The sequence below is a fragment of the Caretta caretta genome, chromosome 1 (assembly GCF_965140235.1).
Source record: "Caretta caretta isolate rCarCar2 chromosome 1, rCarCar1.hap1, whole genome shotgun sequence".
Lineage (NCBI taxonomy): Eukaryota > Metazoa > Chordata > Testudines > Cheloniidae > Caretta > Caretta caretta.
The window spans coordinates 236375650-236394444 of record NC_134206.1 but is presented as its reverse complement, the minus strand read 5'-3'; the positions used below and the strand labels follow the sequence as shown (position 1 = coordinate 236394444).

The 18795-nt window shown below is 41.1% G+C and overlaps 1 protein-coding gene across 2 annotated transcripts in view; it reads right to left on the bottom strand.

Annotated features, from left to right (window-relative positions):
* The window catches only part of LOC125625306 (solute carrier organic anion transporter family member 1C1-like), a 72873-nt gene that overhangs the window by 9049 nt on the left and 45029 nt on the right, over positions 1-18795 (bottom strand). The window contains exons 13-16 of one of the 2 annotated variants that reach the window (XM_048827161.2): positions 17960-18141; positions 14551-14615; positions 12820-12937; positions 7443-9707 (exon numbers count right to left, since the gene is read on the bottom strand). In XM_048827161.2, the coding sequence (XP_048683118.1) occupies positions 9485-9707; positions 12820-12937; positions 14551-14615; positions 17960-18141 (588 nt within the window). In that variant the 3' untranslated portion in view covers positions 7443-9484. Of the gene's footprint in view, positions 1-7442; positions 9708-12819; positions 12938-14550; positions 14616-17959; positions 18142-18795 lie in introns of those variants that run through there. The other variant, XM_048827170.2, reaches the window with a different exon arrangement.

The window sequence follows — 18795 nt, the reverse complement described above, 5'->3', positions numbered from 1 at the left end:
GTTTGGGCCCATTTCTGCATTTACCACATATTATGGCTTCATATCTATGTTGTATTCAAATACTGTACTGATTGTGAATGTGATTAATTGCCACAATTTTAGGAGTAACTACTTCACCACCTGCAGCTGTTGGGATTTTCACTAGAGGATTTATCATGAAAATATACAAATTAGGCATTGTTGCAGATACAAAACTTGCATTGATGATTTTGTTTACATTTTGCATCTTCACTCTTTTATGTATTGAACTTGGCTATGAGAATTGCAAGGCAGCAGGATTAACAGTGACCTATGATGGTTATGGAGACTCCTTGTTACACAGATAGTAAATGTCCCTATCCTTCACTGGTAGGAGGAATATCATGCATATCCATCAGCTGAATGCCTCAGAGTGATATTTAAATTACTGTTACAACTAGAGCTGGCCCTGAACAGAGAAATTTGGATCCAGAAATGTAACTGGGTCCAAGCCTACCCAAAACACACAGTGGAGCCGAGTTCTGGTTTGGCCCTATCTTCCAGAAATGTAGAGTATGGATTTTTAAGTTTAATAGGCTGATGCATTGTCTTTCAGGCCTGGATCCTGCAAATTGCTCCATGTGAGCTCACTCCCCTGAGCAAGTCTCTGAATCTCACTTTTCCTACCTTGGAAAATGGGAGTCATAATAGTTGCATAACTCACAGAGGTGTTTGAGAGACCTAATTTGGCAAAGTGCCCTATAAGTGCAAAGATTATTAAGGACAGTTGGAGGCAGAGATGGGGATATAACTTGCAAATTCTGGACTCATAGCCATATGATTTCAAAAAAAGGACTATCACCGGCTTCTCCTTGAAAATGTGAACCTTTCTACTTTTGATCAAATTTGCCGTGATTCCAGGAGAGTTATGCTAACTTGACATCTAGAGAATTTAATCTAAAAAGCTTTGCACAAATCCAACTCCCATTTAAGTCAATGGAAAACTTACTCATTTTCAGTTTGCAGCTTTGACTGCAAATGTGTCACTAACCAGTGGGATCCTGTCTGTGGAGACAGTGGAATGACGTACATGTCAGCTTGTCTTGCTTGCTGAATGCAAGGCTTTGACAGGACAAGGAAAGAACATGGTAAGAGCCTTCCCCAGTATTCTGCAAAGAAATGTCTCCCGATAAACTTTTTTTAAAAATGTACAATGCATGTCTCCACAGGTGAGGTTTCAGTCAGAGATGAACACAACCTGCAGAACTGAGATCGATGTTTGGATGGCGGCGCTTTAATAAAAAATAATATGAGTAATTAATAACACTTACATCATACTTTTATCAATAGATCTCAAAGTGTTTTACAAAGGAGGGCTGTATCACAATACCCATTTTACAGATGGGGAAACTGAGGCACGGAGCAGTGAAATGACTTGCTCAAGGTCACCTAGCGGAGAGGCTTAGCCTGTTTGGAGTAGTTATGCTGTAAACCCCTTCAACAGCTTATTTTAGGGGCTTGAGTCAATGCCCTCTGATGTCAATGGGAATCTTTCCATTGTCTTTAATAGGCTGTGAATCATGCCCTAGAAGCAGCCATCAAATGTTTCTCCCTTTCTTCCTTTACTACTTTGGAATAGCTGACATCAATTTGTGCATATTTTTGACTATTTCAGTTCCTTTTTAATTTCCTTTCCCTATCTCTTCATTAAACAAGGACAAACTGTTTTAAACAGGTATTATCAAGATTGATTTTGTTACTTAGATTGTGTATCTGCTTTAGGTGTGTCAATCCAGCACTGCAATTGCTTGCAATTGATATGTATACACTGATTATGAGAGCTCTAAGAGAGAGAGTATTCTGGCTCTATTAGTTGTTTAGCTGCCACTCGATATACGCTGCAAACTGCCTTTTCAGTAGTGTGTGTGTGACTTCTGGATACCAAACATCCATTAATAATAAATGGGATCTAAAATAACCATATGGTAGAGATTCAGGAAAATAAGCATGTGCTCATATCCACCTGTATTCAGGACAGCACTGAAATCAATAGGACATAAACATGGGCTTAAGTGCTGTCCTGCACAGGAATGTTTTCCTGAATCAGGGCTGTCAAGGTTCCTTCCCCACTCTGAATGATAGGGTACAGATGTAGGGACCTGCATGAAAAACCTCCTAAGCTTATCTTTACCAGCTTAGGTCAAAACTTCCCCAAGGTACAAAACATTCCACCCTTTGTCCTTGGATTGGCCGCTACCACCACCAAACAAATACTGGTTACTGGGGGAAGAGCTGTTTGGAAACATCTTTCCCCCCAAATTACTTCCCAAAACCTTGCACCCCACTTCCTGGACAAGGTTTGGTAAAAAGCCTCACCAATTTGCCTAGGTGACTACAGACCCAGACCCTTGGATCTTAAGAACAATGAACAATCCTCCCAACACTTGCACCCCCCTTTCCTGGGGAATGTTGGATAAAAAGCCTCACCAATTTGCATAGCTGACCACAGACCCAAACCCTTGGATCTGAGAACAATGAAAAAGCATTCAGTTTTCTTACAAGAAGACTTTTAATAGAGATAGAAGTATATAGAAGTAAAGAAATCCCCCCGTAACATCAGGATGGTAGATACCTTACAGGGTAATTAGATTCAAAACATAGAGAACCCCTCTAGGCAAAACCTTAAGTTATAAAAAGATACACAGACAGAAATAGTTATTCTATTCAGCACAATTCTTTTCTCAGCCATTTAAAGAAATCATAATCTAACGCATACCTAGCTAGATTACTTACTAAAAGTTCTAAGACTCCATTCCTGGTCTATCCCCGGCAAAGCAGCATATAGACAGACAGACCAAACCCTTTGTTTCTCTCCCTCCTCCCAGCTTTTGAAAGTATCTTGTCTCCCCATTGGTCATTTTGGTCAGGTACCAGTGAGGTTACCTTTAGCTTCTTAACCCTTTACAGGTGAGAGGATTTTTTTCTCTGGCCAGGAGGGATTTTAAAGGGGTTTACCCTTCCCTTTATATTTATGACAAGGGCCTTGGGAATTACATGCATAAAGTAATTCTTCATAGTATGCTGAAAAAGAACCACTCTGGTTTAATCAAATATGGGCATACAGCAGGCTACATGAAAGCTTCTGTTGTCAGACATGACTAGTAATTGGTGCTTCAGTTTTTGGGTGCCCAACTTGAGACAGCTTAAAGGCACAAAATTTTCAAAGGGTCAGCGCTCAGTATTTTCTGAAAAATCAGGCTCCTTTAATGTGTCTACAGTTAGGCACCCACTTGAAAATTTAGGCCAAATTGCATGGTATTAAATATTTTAAAAGTTTTCTAGCTTCCATATCAAAACTAAAACGATACAGGAATTTACTCCATTGACTTCAATGGAATGTAAGCACATGCTTTGTGCTTGAGGAGTTCTATACTAGGGAAACTTTCCTGATGTGAGGCCTTCTATATAGGGGTTTTGGTTGTGCCTCAAAATGTGCATAAGCATGAATATGAGCCAGGTTTTTGTAGGACAGAAGAAGATTTTAATTATTTTGAGTTATGATTATTTTATGATTTAATGCGTAAGGATACAAGTATTAACTATTTTTAATTTTACATATATATCTTATCCTTCAGTTAATTATCCAATTAAACTAAAATGTGTGACACAGAATTATTTCTTATTCTAGATTAGAGAGAATTTTGAGCATGCTCCAAACCATAACTAAGCAAAAGGACTTTCTTGCAACATTTGATGTATTTCAAACTCCAGCAGACTGAACCTGTTCTAATATTTTCACTCTGCTATTTTTGTACTAGTGCTTTTGAAATTTAATTTGACATCTTGATGCATTTGTTGCTTGTTTCACTACAGCTGGAATACCAGCCCCCGTTTATTTTGGTGCTTTGGTAAACAGAACTTGCTTAAAATAGGGAAGTAAAATCTGTGGGGGTCGAGGAGCTTGTAGGATATATGATTCTAATGTGTGGGTTTTTTCTCTTTTTTGTAAACTTCTTGAAAATTGCACATGAAGATATGTATTAATAGTCATAGGTCATTACAGCTGCTTTTCTTACACATTTAAAAGTCAAGAAATGCTAAAGTGAAGGCTGCATTATCTATTGGAGTAAGTTGCTCTCCTCCACGGTTATTTTCAGAGGGGCCTTGATAATAACAATTAAGGGTGATGTTATGGACTCACGCTCTGGCATAGATCTGGCCACTCAACTACTGGCCCTCTGCATAGGAAGTATGGACAGGTAAACGGGGCATTGCTGGAGCATGTCTCCATGTTGTATCTTAGAGACCAACAAATTTATTAGAGCATAAGCTTTTGTGGGCTACAGCTCACTTCATCAGATGCATTGAATTGAATGAAGTGGGCTGTAGCCCACAAAAGCTTATGCTCTAATAAATTTGTTAGTCTCTAAGGTGCCACAAGTACTCCTGGTTTTTTTGCGGATACAGACTAACATGGCTGCTACTCTGAAACCTGTCTCCATGTTGGCAATTCTCAGCTGCCAGAAGAGCCACGTGGGAACCACGAGTATCTGGGCTTAAGTTAGAGGAGCCTTCTGGGTCTTCTAATACACACTGGGCACCAAATTAGTGTAAAGCCACATTTCCACCTGTTCCATCTCTCATCTTGTAGTGAAGTGAAGACTCACCAGCAAGATGCCTCCTGCTAGTTGTCTTGGGAATTAGCTCTTCACCAGCTTCGGAGCACCCTATGCTGCCTGGTGTCTCGCCTGCCTCAGGCCCCCATGTCCCTCCCGGTGCCCCTTACCCTGGGGTTCTGCCCCAGTAGTACCCCCACTCTCTGGGTCTCCCCTCCCAGGGGAACCCCCAACCCTCCCAGGGGAACCCTCTAAGCCCACCTTGCCTCAGTGGCTACTGCCAGACATCATCTAGCCCCTGTTCACTGGGGCAGACTGCAGTGTAATGGCCACTCATCATTGGCAAGGGGGGTTTGGACCTGTTGCCTTTCCCTGCAACCCAGTACCTCTCTAGGCCTTCCTGTCAGGCTGCAGCCTGGGAGGTCACCAGGCCTAAGCTGCCCAGCTCAGCCTGCCCCTTCCCCAGCACTGCTCTGTCCATGGTACCCTTTGCTCCTTCAGGCAGCAAGGTCCATCTCTCCCCAAAGCTAGAGAGACACTCCTTTGTCTCCTGCCCCCACAGCCCTTTTATCAGGGCCAGCTGGACCCTGACTGGCATGGCCCCAGCTGTGGCTGCTTCTCCAATCAGCCTAGCTTGGCTGCTTCAAAAAACCCCTGTTCTCCAGGAGTGGGGCAGCCACCCCACTACACACTTCCTGTGCAGAGCATAGTTCTGCCAAATGCAAGATTCAGGTCCTAAGTTCTACTGTGTCTGATAAGAACACCACAGTTCAGCTAGCTCCTCAGTTGCTGCAAAGCCACATAACTTCATTGACTTCAGTGGGACTACTCTGATTTACACCAGCAAAGCATCTGTGCTGTAAAGAAAGAGCTTTGGACAGTCTTTTGTTTCTGACCTCTGTTCCCAGGTATACCTACAGAGGCCTAGCTGCAAGGATAGGGGCACCTTTCTATTTCTTAGCTTGCCTGTTTTTATGATGGTGAAGAAATATCACACAGGAGATTGCAGTCCCACAGAAAATGGGGGACAGAAAGGAGGAGCTACGAATATCTATGTTACCTCAAAGAACAATGACTGTTTTGCAGATTCCTCTGATGAGGAGAAAGAAACCTATCTTTAGAAAACAAGCATAAGTCCACTGTTATAAATATAAAGGGAAGGGTAAACACCTTAAAATCCCTCCTGGCCAGAGGAAAAACCCTTTCACCTGTAAAGCGTTAAGAAGCTAGGATAACCCCGCTGGCACCTGACCAAAATGACCAATGAGACAAGATACTTTCAAAAGCTGGGAGGAGGGAGAAAAACAAAGGGTCTATGTCTGTCTGTGTGATGCTTTTGCCGGGGACAGAACAGGAATGGAGTCTTAGAACTTAGTAAGTAATCTAGCGTTAGATATGCATTAGATTATGATTTCTTTAAATGGCTGAGAAAATAAGCTGTGCTGAATAGAATGAATATTCCTGACTGTGTGTCTTTTTTGTAACTTAAGGTTTTGCCTAAAGGGATTCTCTATGTTTTGAATCTAATTACCCTGTAAGGAATTTACCATCCTGATTTTACAGAGGTGATTCTTTTTAATGTTTCTTCTATTAAAATGTTTCTTTTCAAGAACTGAATGTTTTTTTCATTGTTCTCAGATCCAAGGGTTTGGGTCTGTGGTCACCTATGCAAATTGGTGAGGATTTTTACCAAACCTTCCCTAGGAAGTGGGGTGCAAGTGTTGGGAGGATTTTGGGGGAAAAGACGTGTCCAAACTATGTTTCCCAGTAAACCCAGTTAGAGTTTGGTGGTGGCAGTGATTATTCCAAGGATAAAGGATAAAATTAATTTGTACCTTGGGGAAGTTTTAACCTAAACTGGTAAAAGTAAGCTTAGGAGGTTTTCATGCAGGTCCCCACATCTGTACCCTAGAGTTCAGAGTGGGGAAGGAACCTAGACATCCACCTTGTACTAATCAAGGTGTGATCATGTGCAGTGTTGAGCACTCTGGCCACTATCCATCAAAGCACTTAGGTGTGTGCTTCACTGTCAGGGCATGAGTCATCCCACTGTACACGACGGGACTGTTTATGCGATGGTGGAGTGGTGTTTAAAAAACCAAAAGTGAGTAAACGTTTCAACTAAACCCCATATTCTCCAAAGGAGTAATGGGTAAACTCTGTCTACCTGTGACTGCACTACTATATGCATGTGCTTTAAAGTGGTGAACATGCTTAAGTGCTTTTGCTGGATCAGGGCCAGACCTGCCACCACTTTGGAAGATCAAGTTTCGAGAGAGTTGGTCTGAGTCTAATCTAATTTACACTGAGGTAACTTCAGTGGAATTACACTTGATTTAAATCAGTGTAGGAAAGAACATCAGAATGTTGCACAATCCACATCCTCCTGTACAGTCAGGACATGAAAGGGGTAATAAAAGCAGACAGAAAATGGAAGAGAGAAACAAGAGTGGCTTAGGATTACACTATCCAGGTGAACTTTGTGACACCTGAAAACAAGCAGAATATGTGTAATGTGAACAGATTCATGCTATTAAGAATTAGAGAAGGAAACCATGTTTTACATTATGAAGTGTAACTGTTAACGATTTTTATTTGGCTTTGTAGGGGGAGTTCTACCAGAGTGGGTCAAACATCCATTATTGTGGGAACTATTTTTGGATCATTGTCTTAAGAGCTGCATTTGTTTTTAAAACTTCCTGGCAGACATAGCACAAGGCAATTAGAACATGTAAATATCGAAATGTTCAGATTTGGTCTTGGAGCTCCACGTCTGACCCAAACCCCACTCCTCTCCTGACATAGTGCTTTATCTTCAGCAAAACAGAACCTACTGTGAAAGGTAAAATAAGAGTGTGCAAACAGTGCTCTTGTTTTGTTAAAAATACTTTATTAATATATAAACAAAACATCGTGCCGCATACATTCATTGATCAGCAGGAATCAACATATTTTAATTTATCACCCCAAAAAGTAAAATGAATTGCATGTAAACCAAACTCAGTTCAAGCCACTATGTTCAGATTCATGTAACAGGGCCTGAGATGCCTCTCATTTGCAGGGTGTAAATCAGGGGTAACTCGAGAGAAGTCAATGCAATAGCACCAATGTAAGCCTGAGAAGAATGATTTTGAATCCCTGAAAGTTCAAGGATGTTTGAATCTGGGATTTTGATTCAGGCCCATCTCTAATGCTGACATACTTAGTGCTGATGTAGTTTATATTCCAACACACAAAACAGCCTGTTTTCTTCTATCTGATTGTAGCCTGAAGTCAAACAACCCTTTATAAAAGTACCCCAAAGTATGAACACGTTGGTTTAATTCTGTGAGCAGCAAAACTGGGGCAATTCTTCTGTCCAGGACCAGCATTTGAGGAGCTCTCACACCAGTGACCTGCACATGTGCCATGTCATGGGTGCTTCCTGTGCTTTTGTTTACAGCCAGACTGGTGGGGGTGTTGGTGGAAGCACAGGACCAAAGGCTCTTTGAGTATGGGGAGCCACCTGTTATTTCTCCCATGTCGGGGAAACAGAGAGAGTTCATTTTTAGACGTGTTGAGCTTCCTTTCATTTTCTATAAACTATAGCCCAAGGTATGGAAGAGATTATTCCAATCCAGTCATGCATGGTTCTCACGGCTCCTCAGGCTGGACATAGAGCCTGGAGAGCGTAGGATTTACCCCTAGAATAGAGCGAGACTTAGTCTACAGTACAAAGTTTTGCCAGCATAGCTATGGTGGCTAAGAAGACACCTGATGTAGACGTGAGTACTCAAACAGAAGAATGCTTCCTCTGGCTTAGCTAATGTTGTTCAGGGAGGTGGTATAGCTATGCCAGTAGAAGAACTCCTGTCAGCCTACACTGCATCTCCGTTAGGGGGCTCTATCAGCAAAGGCTCTGAAGTGTAGACAATCCCTAAGCATATGACACAACATGCTGCAACAGCGGTGACAAATTACCCCAATTGTTCTTATTAGTAATATTCATTCTCTTTGAAAAGTCACAGAGCAGTCTTTGTCAGGGGGACATCACACTTCACGTAGTGAGGCTTTATTTAAAGAGATATTTTAGTAATAAATGATAGGTGCGTTTGTTATTAAGGCTCTCTCTTCTCTGGCATGTCATTGAAGCTCTATTTGAGGGCTTTTAGCACTTTATTTAATGGCCCTTTTTGGCACTTTATTGGGGGATGACGAATATATATACTGCAGTCTTTCAATTATTACAAACTTACATTGATAAAGTTCTAAAAAAAAATTTTAAAAAATCAAAGAAATGTAGCTCCAGTGTCTGCCACCTCATTGCACAGGATCAGCATAATTACACTAATGACGAGAAAAGGTTTGATTCAATCCTGAAAGGTACTTTAAAACTAATACAGTATAGTCTCTCTTCTGCAGTCTATTTTGACTGGTTAATGTTTGAGCCAAATCCTGAAGTTGTCATGAAGTGTTGAGGTCCAGGTGGTTTTTGCCTGAATGACGACTGAGGGACCAACCCTACAATCTTTATTCATGTTAGTAATCCTCATTCGTATGAATGTGCCCATTGAACTCAGGAAGAACAATTGACTATATAAGGATTATTTGATTTAATAAGGATTGCAAGACTAGAATTTATATAGATCAGGTTCAAAAACAGGCAAGAGTTGTTGTGAATTTTTTTATTGTAAATTTCCCATCTGTTTTTTAATTAAAATTTTGAAATTGGAAACATTTCAACCAGCCTTACAATTGTTTAAAAAACAAAATTATCATTTTTCCTGCTTTTTTGGGGGGAGGTGAGGGGTTAAAACTTGAAAAATTTCCATCGCAATTCCAAAAAGCTGTAGACTTCAGTATTTGTACCTATGCTCTACTTGTAAAACCTCCACTTGAGCATTCAGAGTTAGAAAATGCCTGTGTCCTTTTCACATACATGTTTCTTCATTTGCCTCCAAAGCTTTGGCACAAGGAAAATTTTCATTTTTACTGACAGTAGTTGATCCCTTCCTGGATGGTACTTCTGTACTTTTCAAATCTATCAGCTCATTGCTCTCTGCTCTGAATCGTTTTATTATTAAAATGAAGAGAATTATATATAAGAAACAACATCCTGCCCTCAGTCCTGCAATGAGTCCAAGATAGACATTTCTAGAAGAAAAATGAAAACATGAATGTTTGTATCATTGATACTTGAGATACAGTCAGGGTCCAAACACCCCCCTAAATAGAGAACGGGAGGTTTAAAGCCCAAAGAATAAGCAATTGAAGCTACTGATTGTATACCATGTTATTGTGCATAAAAATATGTCAAGGAAGGATTTTTATAAAAGCTTGTAATGTTCTAATCATTCTGACATATGTATGCAGACTATGGTTATGAATTTATGTAATCTGTGTATTTAGAGAACTGGGCCCACAAACTTTGGCTCCACCTCACAGCAGGACAGGTCTACACTGAAAAGGCCGCATTGGTGTAGCTGCATCTGCTCCGCCTAGCGCTTAAGTGTAGACTCTTCTCCTGTCGGGGTAGTTAATCCACCTCCCTGAAAGGCAGCAGCTATGTTGGCAGAAGCTCTCCTGTCGACATAGTGCTATCTACACAGGGGGTTAGGTCGGTATAACTAGGTCGCTGAGTGATATAGTTCTACTGATATCGGTCGGTAGTGTAGATCTGAGCTAATAGATACCTCCCATTCCCAAACCACTTGTTTGCACCAAATCAGAGTCAAATAACACTCTATTGTACGACTCAGGAAAAGACAATGACGGACCATTAAACTTAATGAAAAGATATTGAGACAACTGGTGATTTTCCCACTTTGAATATCTATAGTGACTGAAGGAAAAGAAAATGCAGACCTTTTAAAATGAAAGGGATTTGAAGTGAAAAGCATCCAGAAATTGACCGACAGCCAGTGGGAGAGAAGCTATCCATGAAAAGCTAGATCCCCTCTATTGTTGGGGGGGGGGGTAATGCTGGGAAATTGTTCAAAGACAATAGGTATCTTGTATTGGAAAAGGGAATTTATCTAATATGTAAGTGTAAAGCCTGAGGTTGCACAATTATGTTTATTTTCTGTGTAACTTGTATGGGATTGCTTTCCCTTACTATTTCATCTTTGAATCTGTGTTTTTTCTATTAAAGAAATCTCTTGTTTATTTTTACCTGAACTATGTCTCTGTTGAGCAAACTGTGTGGAGGCTAAAGAAAGCTGGTATCTGGGGGAGGGGGTGGTGGTCTGGTTTCACATATTTGGGGGTGATGACCAGAGGGGGAAAAATCCAAGTGTCTGGTAGTTAAGAACTTGGGGAGACAGATTTGGGAAGACTTGGGACCAGAAGGGCTGTTGGGGTCACCCTGCAAGGAATAACTAGGCAGGTGGAAGCCAGGGTGAGACCTTATTCTTGTGGTCTGGTTACTACCCTGGTGTCAGGGCTCTGAGCTATAGCAGCAGAGCATTAAGGCACCCAAGGTTACAGGGCCGGTGGTGACAGAACTCCTTACCGGTCTCGGTGATCCCTAAAATGTCAATACTTACCAGGCCTGAATGGAATTTGAGTGTAAGATGTAAAATATGCATTTATGAAAAGCTGCTTAGACTCTCTGAATCCTGCTAAATCACAAACACAACACTAAGAGCTAGGGTCTGGGATATGTTTCAGAGTAACAGCCATGTTAGTCTGTATTCGCAAAAAGAAAAGGAGTACTTGTGGCACCTTAGAGACTAACCAATTTATTTGAGCATGAGCTTTCGTGAGCTACAGCTCACTTCATCAGATGTATACCGTGGAAACTGCAGTAGACTAACTCCTCCTCTGCACAGTTCCGGTTGTGCAAAGAGGCCATAAACTGTTTGATAATTTCCATCAGAGAAAGGGCTCCATGCTGGGGGTGAAGGTGCTGCATTTGGCACCCTCCAACCAGCTTGGGGAGAATGTCAGGGTCGGGAGAGGGTGTAACAGAGCAGAGCTCTATCTGCAATGCCAATCTTCTACTGATGCGGGGTGGTTAATCGATCATACATTAATCACACATCTTAGTTCTGCTAGGCCTATCCTCTATTGACATAGGGTCAATCAGTGGCACAACTTAGAGCTGTCTGGCATGGGGACTTGAGGCAGCAAAACTGTGCTGCCCCCCTTTCTCCTGGACTGAGTGGATTTTTGGCACAGGAGAGAATCAACTTGAAAACACCTGCTTTGTTCTTCAGTCCTGTTTTCTATATCTGAGCCAAAGCACGTCACAGCCACACTAAAGATCCAAGTTAGAAAAGAACAGTTTATCCAGGGAGCATTTACTCTACTTGTATAATGACAGGTTTCAGAGTAGCAGCCGTGTTAGTCTGTATCCGCAAAAAGAAAAGGAGGACTTGTGGCACCTTTGTTAGTCTCTAAGGTGCCACAAGTCCTCCTTTTCTTTCTGCTTGTATAGAAGCAGCCACCTTAGAAAAGTGTTAGCCGTTTAACCAGTCCAAGGCACAGTTGAGTGGTAGAGAAAACCCTAAAGTAAATTGTAGACACTCATTTTGCCAACCCCTAACACACAAAGCACTCCACTGAACTCAATTTCCCATTGCCGTAATATTAGTGTTCCTCAGTGTTCTAAGGATTAAATTAACAACCATTAAAAATGCAACCTTTGGTAACAGGACCTTTAGGCATAAAGAAGAGACCTTCTGCAATTTCATATGTTAGAACTAATCAAAAGAACATTGTTCCCCAGGCCTAGCTTTGATTAAGTTTATATGCTTTGAGATTGTCTGATCAATTTTGTGATTTTCTTTTTTGCCCCTGAGACTTAGTGCTAGTTGAAAAATGCTTTTTTTCTGAAGAAAATTTTGACTTTTCATCAAAAAAGTAAAATTCAGAACCTAGAAGTTGAGGTTTTCAGCCAAAAACCCAAAATATATTTGGCTGAAAACTGATAGGAATAGCCCAACATACAGTTTAGGGCTGAAAACTTTTATTTTAGAATGGTTTGTTTTCTGACACAAATTTGAAAATTTTCAAAGATGGTACAAATTATTTTCATGAACAGTTTTGTTTAATCAAAAACCCAGTTGTCCATCCCCTTCCCCCAAAAAACAAATCAACAGAAAATTTAGTATAACTAGTAGAAAACTTCATTTAAACTCTGAAGCTGCAGCTGAGTGAAGAACAGGAGACAGGAGCTATTCTGAATACCCTACAGTCAACGCTGCTTGGTAAGCCAAATTCTTTTCCCTGTTGTTTTTAGCCTTTATTCTTAATTTCATCTCACCTGAATGCTTTCGTGTCATACACTCTGCAAGACCCTGATCCTCCACACCTCTTTGTTCCCCATTTCAAGCAGGTCTGATCTATCAAAGCTCCAAAATAAATAGGCGCTGGAAGTCCACCTGCAAAGAAAATAAATTAGTAGAATGAGCGTAACATTATAACAATAACAGCGCTTAGTTTATAGTGGAGGAAGGAGCCCCTTAACAAATGGTTAGAACAGGAGCATGTGAACTCAGAACTCCTGGATTCTGCTCCCACCTCTGCTAGCCTCATGACTTTAGGCAAATTGATCAGCTTCCATGTTTGCCCAGCTGTAAAATGGTAATTTCCTACTTCCCAGCCTTGTTGTCAACTTAATTAATGCATGTAAAGTGGTTTAAATTCTTTGGATGGAGTCTTCTGTAGACTGGACAAGCATTATTATTACTCCCACATAAGAAAAAGAAAGTTAATGATTCCAGTGATTCCACTTTTTCAGTTTTTTGCCTCTCTCTCAAAAAAAGTTTAAATGTCCTCTTCTTCACATTTTCTTGAGCATCAGTCTGTTCCTGGTTTTGATTTGTGTGTCACAATTCATCACAGATTCTAATCCCATGTACATCACTATATCCATTAAAGCTGTGTAATTAAAATAGATCAGTGCTAGAGCTCAGCTGAGCAAAACACTTAAGTATGTACTTAACTTTAAGCATGTGCTTAAGTCTCACTGGGTATGCCTACACAAGACAAACCCATGGTACTGTGTCTCAGAGCCCATACCAATCGACTTGGTGCATGGGTTTGGGGCTGAGAGGCTAAAAACAGTAGTGTAGACGTTCCGGCTTGGGCTAGAGCCCAGGTTCCAAGACCTTCCTCTTATTAGGTTTCAGAGCTCAGGCTCCAGCCCAAGTGGGAATGTCTACACTGCAATCTTTAGCCCTGCAGGCCAAGCCCCAATTGACCTCCATTCTGAGACTCGGCATTGTGGGAGTTTTTTTGCAGTGTAGACATACCCATTGACTTCAGGCACTTAACGCATGTGCTTTGCTGAACTGGGGTCTAAACCATTTCTTGATCGACTGCCAAACACTTCTGTTTTCAAAACAAAAATCAATCACAATTTACAATGATCAGTGTTCAGCTTTGTTAGGAAAAATTCTTTTACAAAAATATGAAAATGGCCCAGTGAGAGCTCATTGGGAAATGGGTTCCTGCAACGGTCAGATAAGGCAGGGATGGGAGCAGAGGGAGATCTTTGTGACAGTAAGGGGGGGGAGGAGGGCGACGGAGCATGTGGAAGCTGTGGGGACGTGCCCAATGGTGGTTGTAGGAGAGAGAGTACTTGGAGATGCAGCCCTAAAGGAGCTGGGTAATCTTATCCCATTTTAAAGTCTGAAACACCAAATCATAATCCTCAGGTGCCTGCCTACGTGAATAAAACAAAAAACCTCTGCAGTTCAATCCCCTCCTTTTCCCTGACTCTTTCATTACATAGATTGTTTAACTAGACAAATATATTACATATTCATGTGCTAGGACATACCTATGAAGCATATTGAGGTGGAACATATTCAATACACTCTACAAATTTCACAAAATCAAATTTTTGGAAGGGTTTGGGGGTTTGTTTGGTTTTTTTGGTTCTGACACAGAACAAGGACATTACACCAAGTCATCTCAGGTCCATCTCTATTGTGTTCTATTTAAATCCTAAGAGGAATAAAGAAGAATAGGAAAAAAACAAAAATTTTACCTAGTATCCTTCCACACAAAGCGTCAATGCCAACCGCAAATGATTTCAAGTCTGGTGAAACAGATCTAAAAGGTAGGCGATCACATTAATTTTATATTCACGGGAAGAGCACTTAAGATAATACAGTTTTGCCAGCCTCTACACTGAGCATGTCCATATATGCTCCATTGTAACAAGTGCCACACAACTTTATTTTACATAGCAAATTTCATACAAGCCATAATGGAAAATGCTCCTCAAAGGTTTCATGTAAGATGCTGCTTCTGCACTCATTGATCTACATAGGCATAGGAGCAGGCTTTCAGACAATCAGGTGCATGGTGTAAAAATATATGTGAAGACATCATATGAGGAAAGAAAAGTAAACATTCTATCATAATACTATTAAGGACCTGATCCAGCCAGACACTTAGCCCTGAGTCCTCCTCAATGCAGTTAAAGTTAACACATAAACATAAAGGTGTTACTGTCTCAGGGCCTGAGGCATAGCAAGGGCATGGAGAGAGCATTTCAGATGACATTTGAAAGGGGCTGGAAAGTTGCTGAGGCAGACACAGAAAGGCCATTTGAGATGACTGTAATTGTGGTGAACATCACAGCTGAAAGTGGCAAGATTGTGGGCTGATACAAATTGGAAGAAGTAGGGAAGGGAATAGACACAGAGCCTTTAATTCTAACCGGGCATGGAGCCATGAGTACAACGGTGTTGCATGCCAGCACAACTGTAGAAATAAATGGGACCAATTCTCATTTCCACTAAGGCCTGGTCTGCCCACAGTTTTTGTAGTGTTACACATGTCAGTTAGGGTTATGTGCTTATTTTTACCAATAAAGTTGCACCCCTTGGTGCAGACACAGTTATACAGGTATGAAGGTGCCTTACACCAGTATTGCTTATTCCTTTTCCTGTATGGGAAGCATCCATACTGGAAGGGGAAGGGTGTACCACTTTAACTATATTGGTGCAGTGGCCTTACGGTGGTGTTTACCCAAGCAGTGTAAGATGGCTTTAGTGTAACTGGGAGTTAGGCCCAAGTAAGTTTAAGTATCAAGTCTTCTGCACTCAAAAGTATTAAATCTCACACCCTTTAAGGGCCAGATCCTTTACTCTCAGATGGTGAAAGGCCTGGATGCGTGTGAGGAGACATGGGCTTCAATGTGATCTTCAACATGCAAATGAGGCTCTTGATTACATACTGCTGCCTTTTGCCTTCCTCTTGCTACTAGGCAAGAGTAATTTAATGACTGTGTAGCATGCAAATGACTGGGTCCTGCTGTCCTGCCAATAACTTTTTACCCTAGTTTGTACATGCAACACTCTTCACAGGAACATTTCCATAAAAGATGTATTTTAACAGTGAAATAACTAACTCGATGTAGCTAGTCACAGTAAATCACAAGTGGGGGAGGGCTGACCTCAGTTAGCTAGTGTGATAGATAGGGCAAATTTCCTGTAACATCCTTGAAAAATCTTCTTGCATTAGGCTTAAGTTTCTTTGGAGTCCCTTGTATTAAATGCAAAGTTTATGTGTTATGGTGGGATTTTATGTAACTTCTCTAATGGGGAAGATGTGGCCAGTGTAAAAGTTGGAAACAGTTATGAGCTTCAAAGAACTAGTTTAAACAATGTGGCAGAGAAGAAGAAACTTTTGGGATAAACAAAGTTAAGAGCATTTCCTAGGAAATCCCTGGTGGGAACTGAATGCAAATTCTCAACTCTGGACACAACCTTTTGAAGCTATGCCTCAAGGAGAGAACCATTGTCTGCTGATCACGTGTTATTTGAGGACAAGATCAAAGGCTCAAGAAGTATAAAAGGAAGGCTGCACTATTCAAGGTGGTGAGCTAAAGCTGTTATTAACTTGTAACCACACAAAAATGCCTTCGTGGGATTTGAAGAACTGACCACCTACCAGAGCCCTTGTTGGAGTTGGGGGTGATCTCTAGTAAGGTGATTAGCATGTAGGGGTTTTTTATTGTTTTAAATATGTTTTCTCTGTAATGCTTTCACCTTAAGAATAAATGTGCTCTCTTAGAAAAAGCTGTGTGGCAACTGATAACTGTAGGCAATTACAACTGTTGATAACCTCTGAGGAGAAAGCAAAAAACAAATGCCAGCCTGTTTAGGCAGTCTGGCTTGCTGAGAAACTCAGTTTAGGAAGGGAACTGTGCAGTCTCGAAGAATTCCAGTCAGACAGGAGAGAGACATGGGTTTCTGCCCAAGATAGGTGACAGTTGAGGAGCTGGAAGCCTAGAATGAGTACCCTGGTTGGACCATGCTGAGGGAATACAGGTGCAGTTGCCCTGAACTATCACAGCTACATCAAGGGAAAACCTACCTGTGCCTCAGCTCCACTAGGATTTAACAGTGAGATAATTAGTTTGAATTAGCTATCTCAGTGTAAAAACATACCTTTCTAGGCAGTGACATCATAACCAATCCATCAGGTGAATTAAAGCAAGTCAACAGAGAACAGAAGGCAGTTTCAAACTGGTTCCTAAAACGAATGGGGAGCCAGTGGAATACATCATAATTACAGCAGTTTAGCTGTAACAGATTCTAATCCACACAGGTAGTGAGAACTGCTGCATTGAAAATCAATACAAATGAAGCAGCAATAAGTGGTGCTGTGCACCGATAATTTAAGATTATAATGTATGTTTATGAATTACAGAAACAGACTTTGGTAAGTAAGGCAAACAGTTTTAGTTTTACTTTTATGTTTAAAGGACAGTGGTAATTGAGTTTTTTGTTTTGTTTTTTATACCAGTCAATTTTCATTGGTGCTGGAACTATTCATTTAGTTCCAATTTTAGATAAAACAGGAGATCTGATATTTCAGGGTGTGTACTGAAGTAAATCAAGTGTACCGAAAACCACAAATATAACTGTAAAAGAGCAATACAGACCAGAGATTCTAATCTCAGATGCACAGCACTTTGCCTTATGTAAACCACTTTATAAAAGTGAGTTCTTTCTCAGAAAACTCTATGTGAAGTAGGTATTATATCCATTTTACAAACGGCTTAACTTGGGTACAGAGAAATTAAGTGACTTTACTAAGGTCATGCACAGAGTCAGAAAAGGAATCCATTGCTCTGACTACTGAATAATCCCCCTTTCCTTCTCCCCGCCCCCCCCATCCATAATTAAGTGGAGAGGGTCGTCAGAACAAGGCCGATCCAATCCATCACATAAGTCCAAATACAGTTTAAGTGAGACAAATGATGGCTTGGCCTTTTGCTGGCCCTTTGCACAGGGGTGGGTTTTGTAGGAAGTGCAGAAACACCCACTGCCTCTCTGAGATTAGAATTTCATTCTTCAAAGCAGAAATGAAGTGACAGAATGGTACATTAATACTTTGTTTCTGTTTGCCCAAAACTTTATGGTCAAGGTTAAGTATTTTACCTAAACATAATCATGTATGTAGGAGTGCCTCCTAAAGCTAAAATAAGTGCACATGTGCTCAGTAGTGCCAAAAAATAGGGAAATGTTTTAGTGCAGCTTTCTCTTTGGCACTGTCCCAGAACTGCAGAGAAATTGCCACTCTCAAGCCCTTCAACTTGCACACAGCTGCAGTTGTGAAACACCTGAAAGAGAAAGATGAGATGACTCACTTACTTCATGAGCACTCATAGATTTCCAAGCATCTAGACTTTTGATGGTAGTTAAGAATACAGTGTATTTCATATGGGAATAGCGGACCCCTAAATGATTTGCAGACTTTGGGCCAGCTTACCCTGTATGCGTCTGCTGCTTTGCATTGCTCCAGTGACACAAACCAGCTGTGAATCCAGTTTAGGCAGCCATGCTATTACTGTACTGGGGTATGAAATTCTGTGGTTAGCTTAAAGATGGGTTAAAATTCAAGTTCAAGGTGGTTCATGTATAAGATTTGGAGGCCATCTAAAGTACATAAATAAGTATAGATTACTAAGGGCCTAAATATTCAAATGTGGGGACCTAAATCTATATTTAGGGACCTAAATAAAAGTGGCCTGTGTGGTGATGTAACAGGTTTCACTCACCACTAGGGAGCCTCCTCCTGGCTGTTTAGGGGATTAGCTCCTTCCAGGTTTGACACCCCTTTCCTCACACCATGGCCCTTCCCTCTCTTTTTGGGACTCAGGGTACTCCCTCCAGCCAGGTCACGATAGCCTTCCCCTTCCTGGGTATCAAAGTCCCCCCTAAACAACTGTCCCATGAAGTCTTTGGCTCTACTGCCCAGTCTAAACCACTTTGCT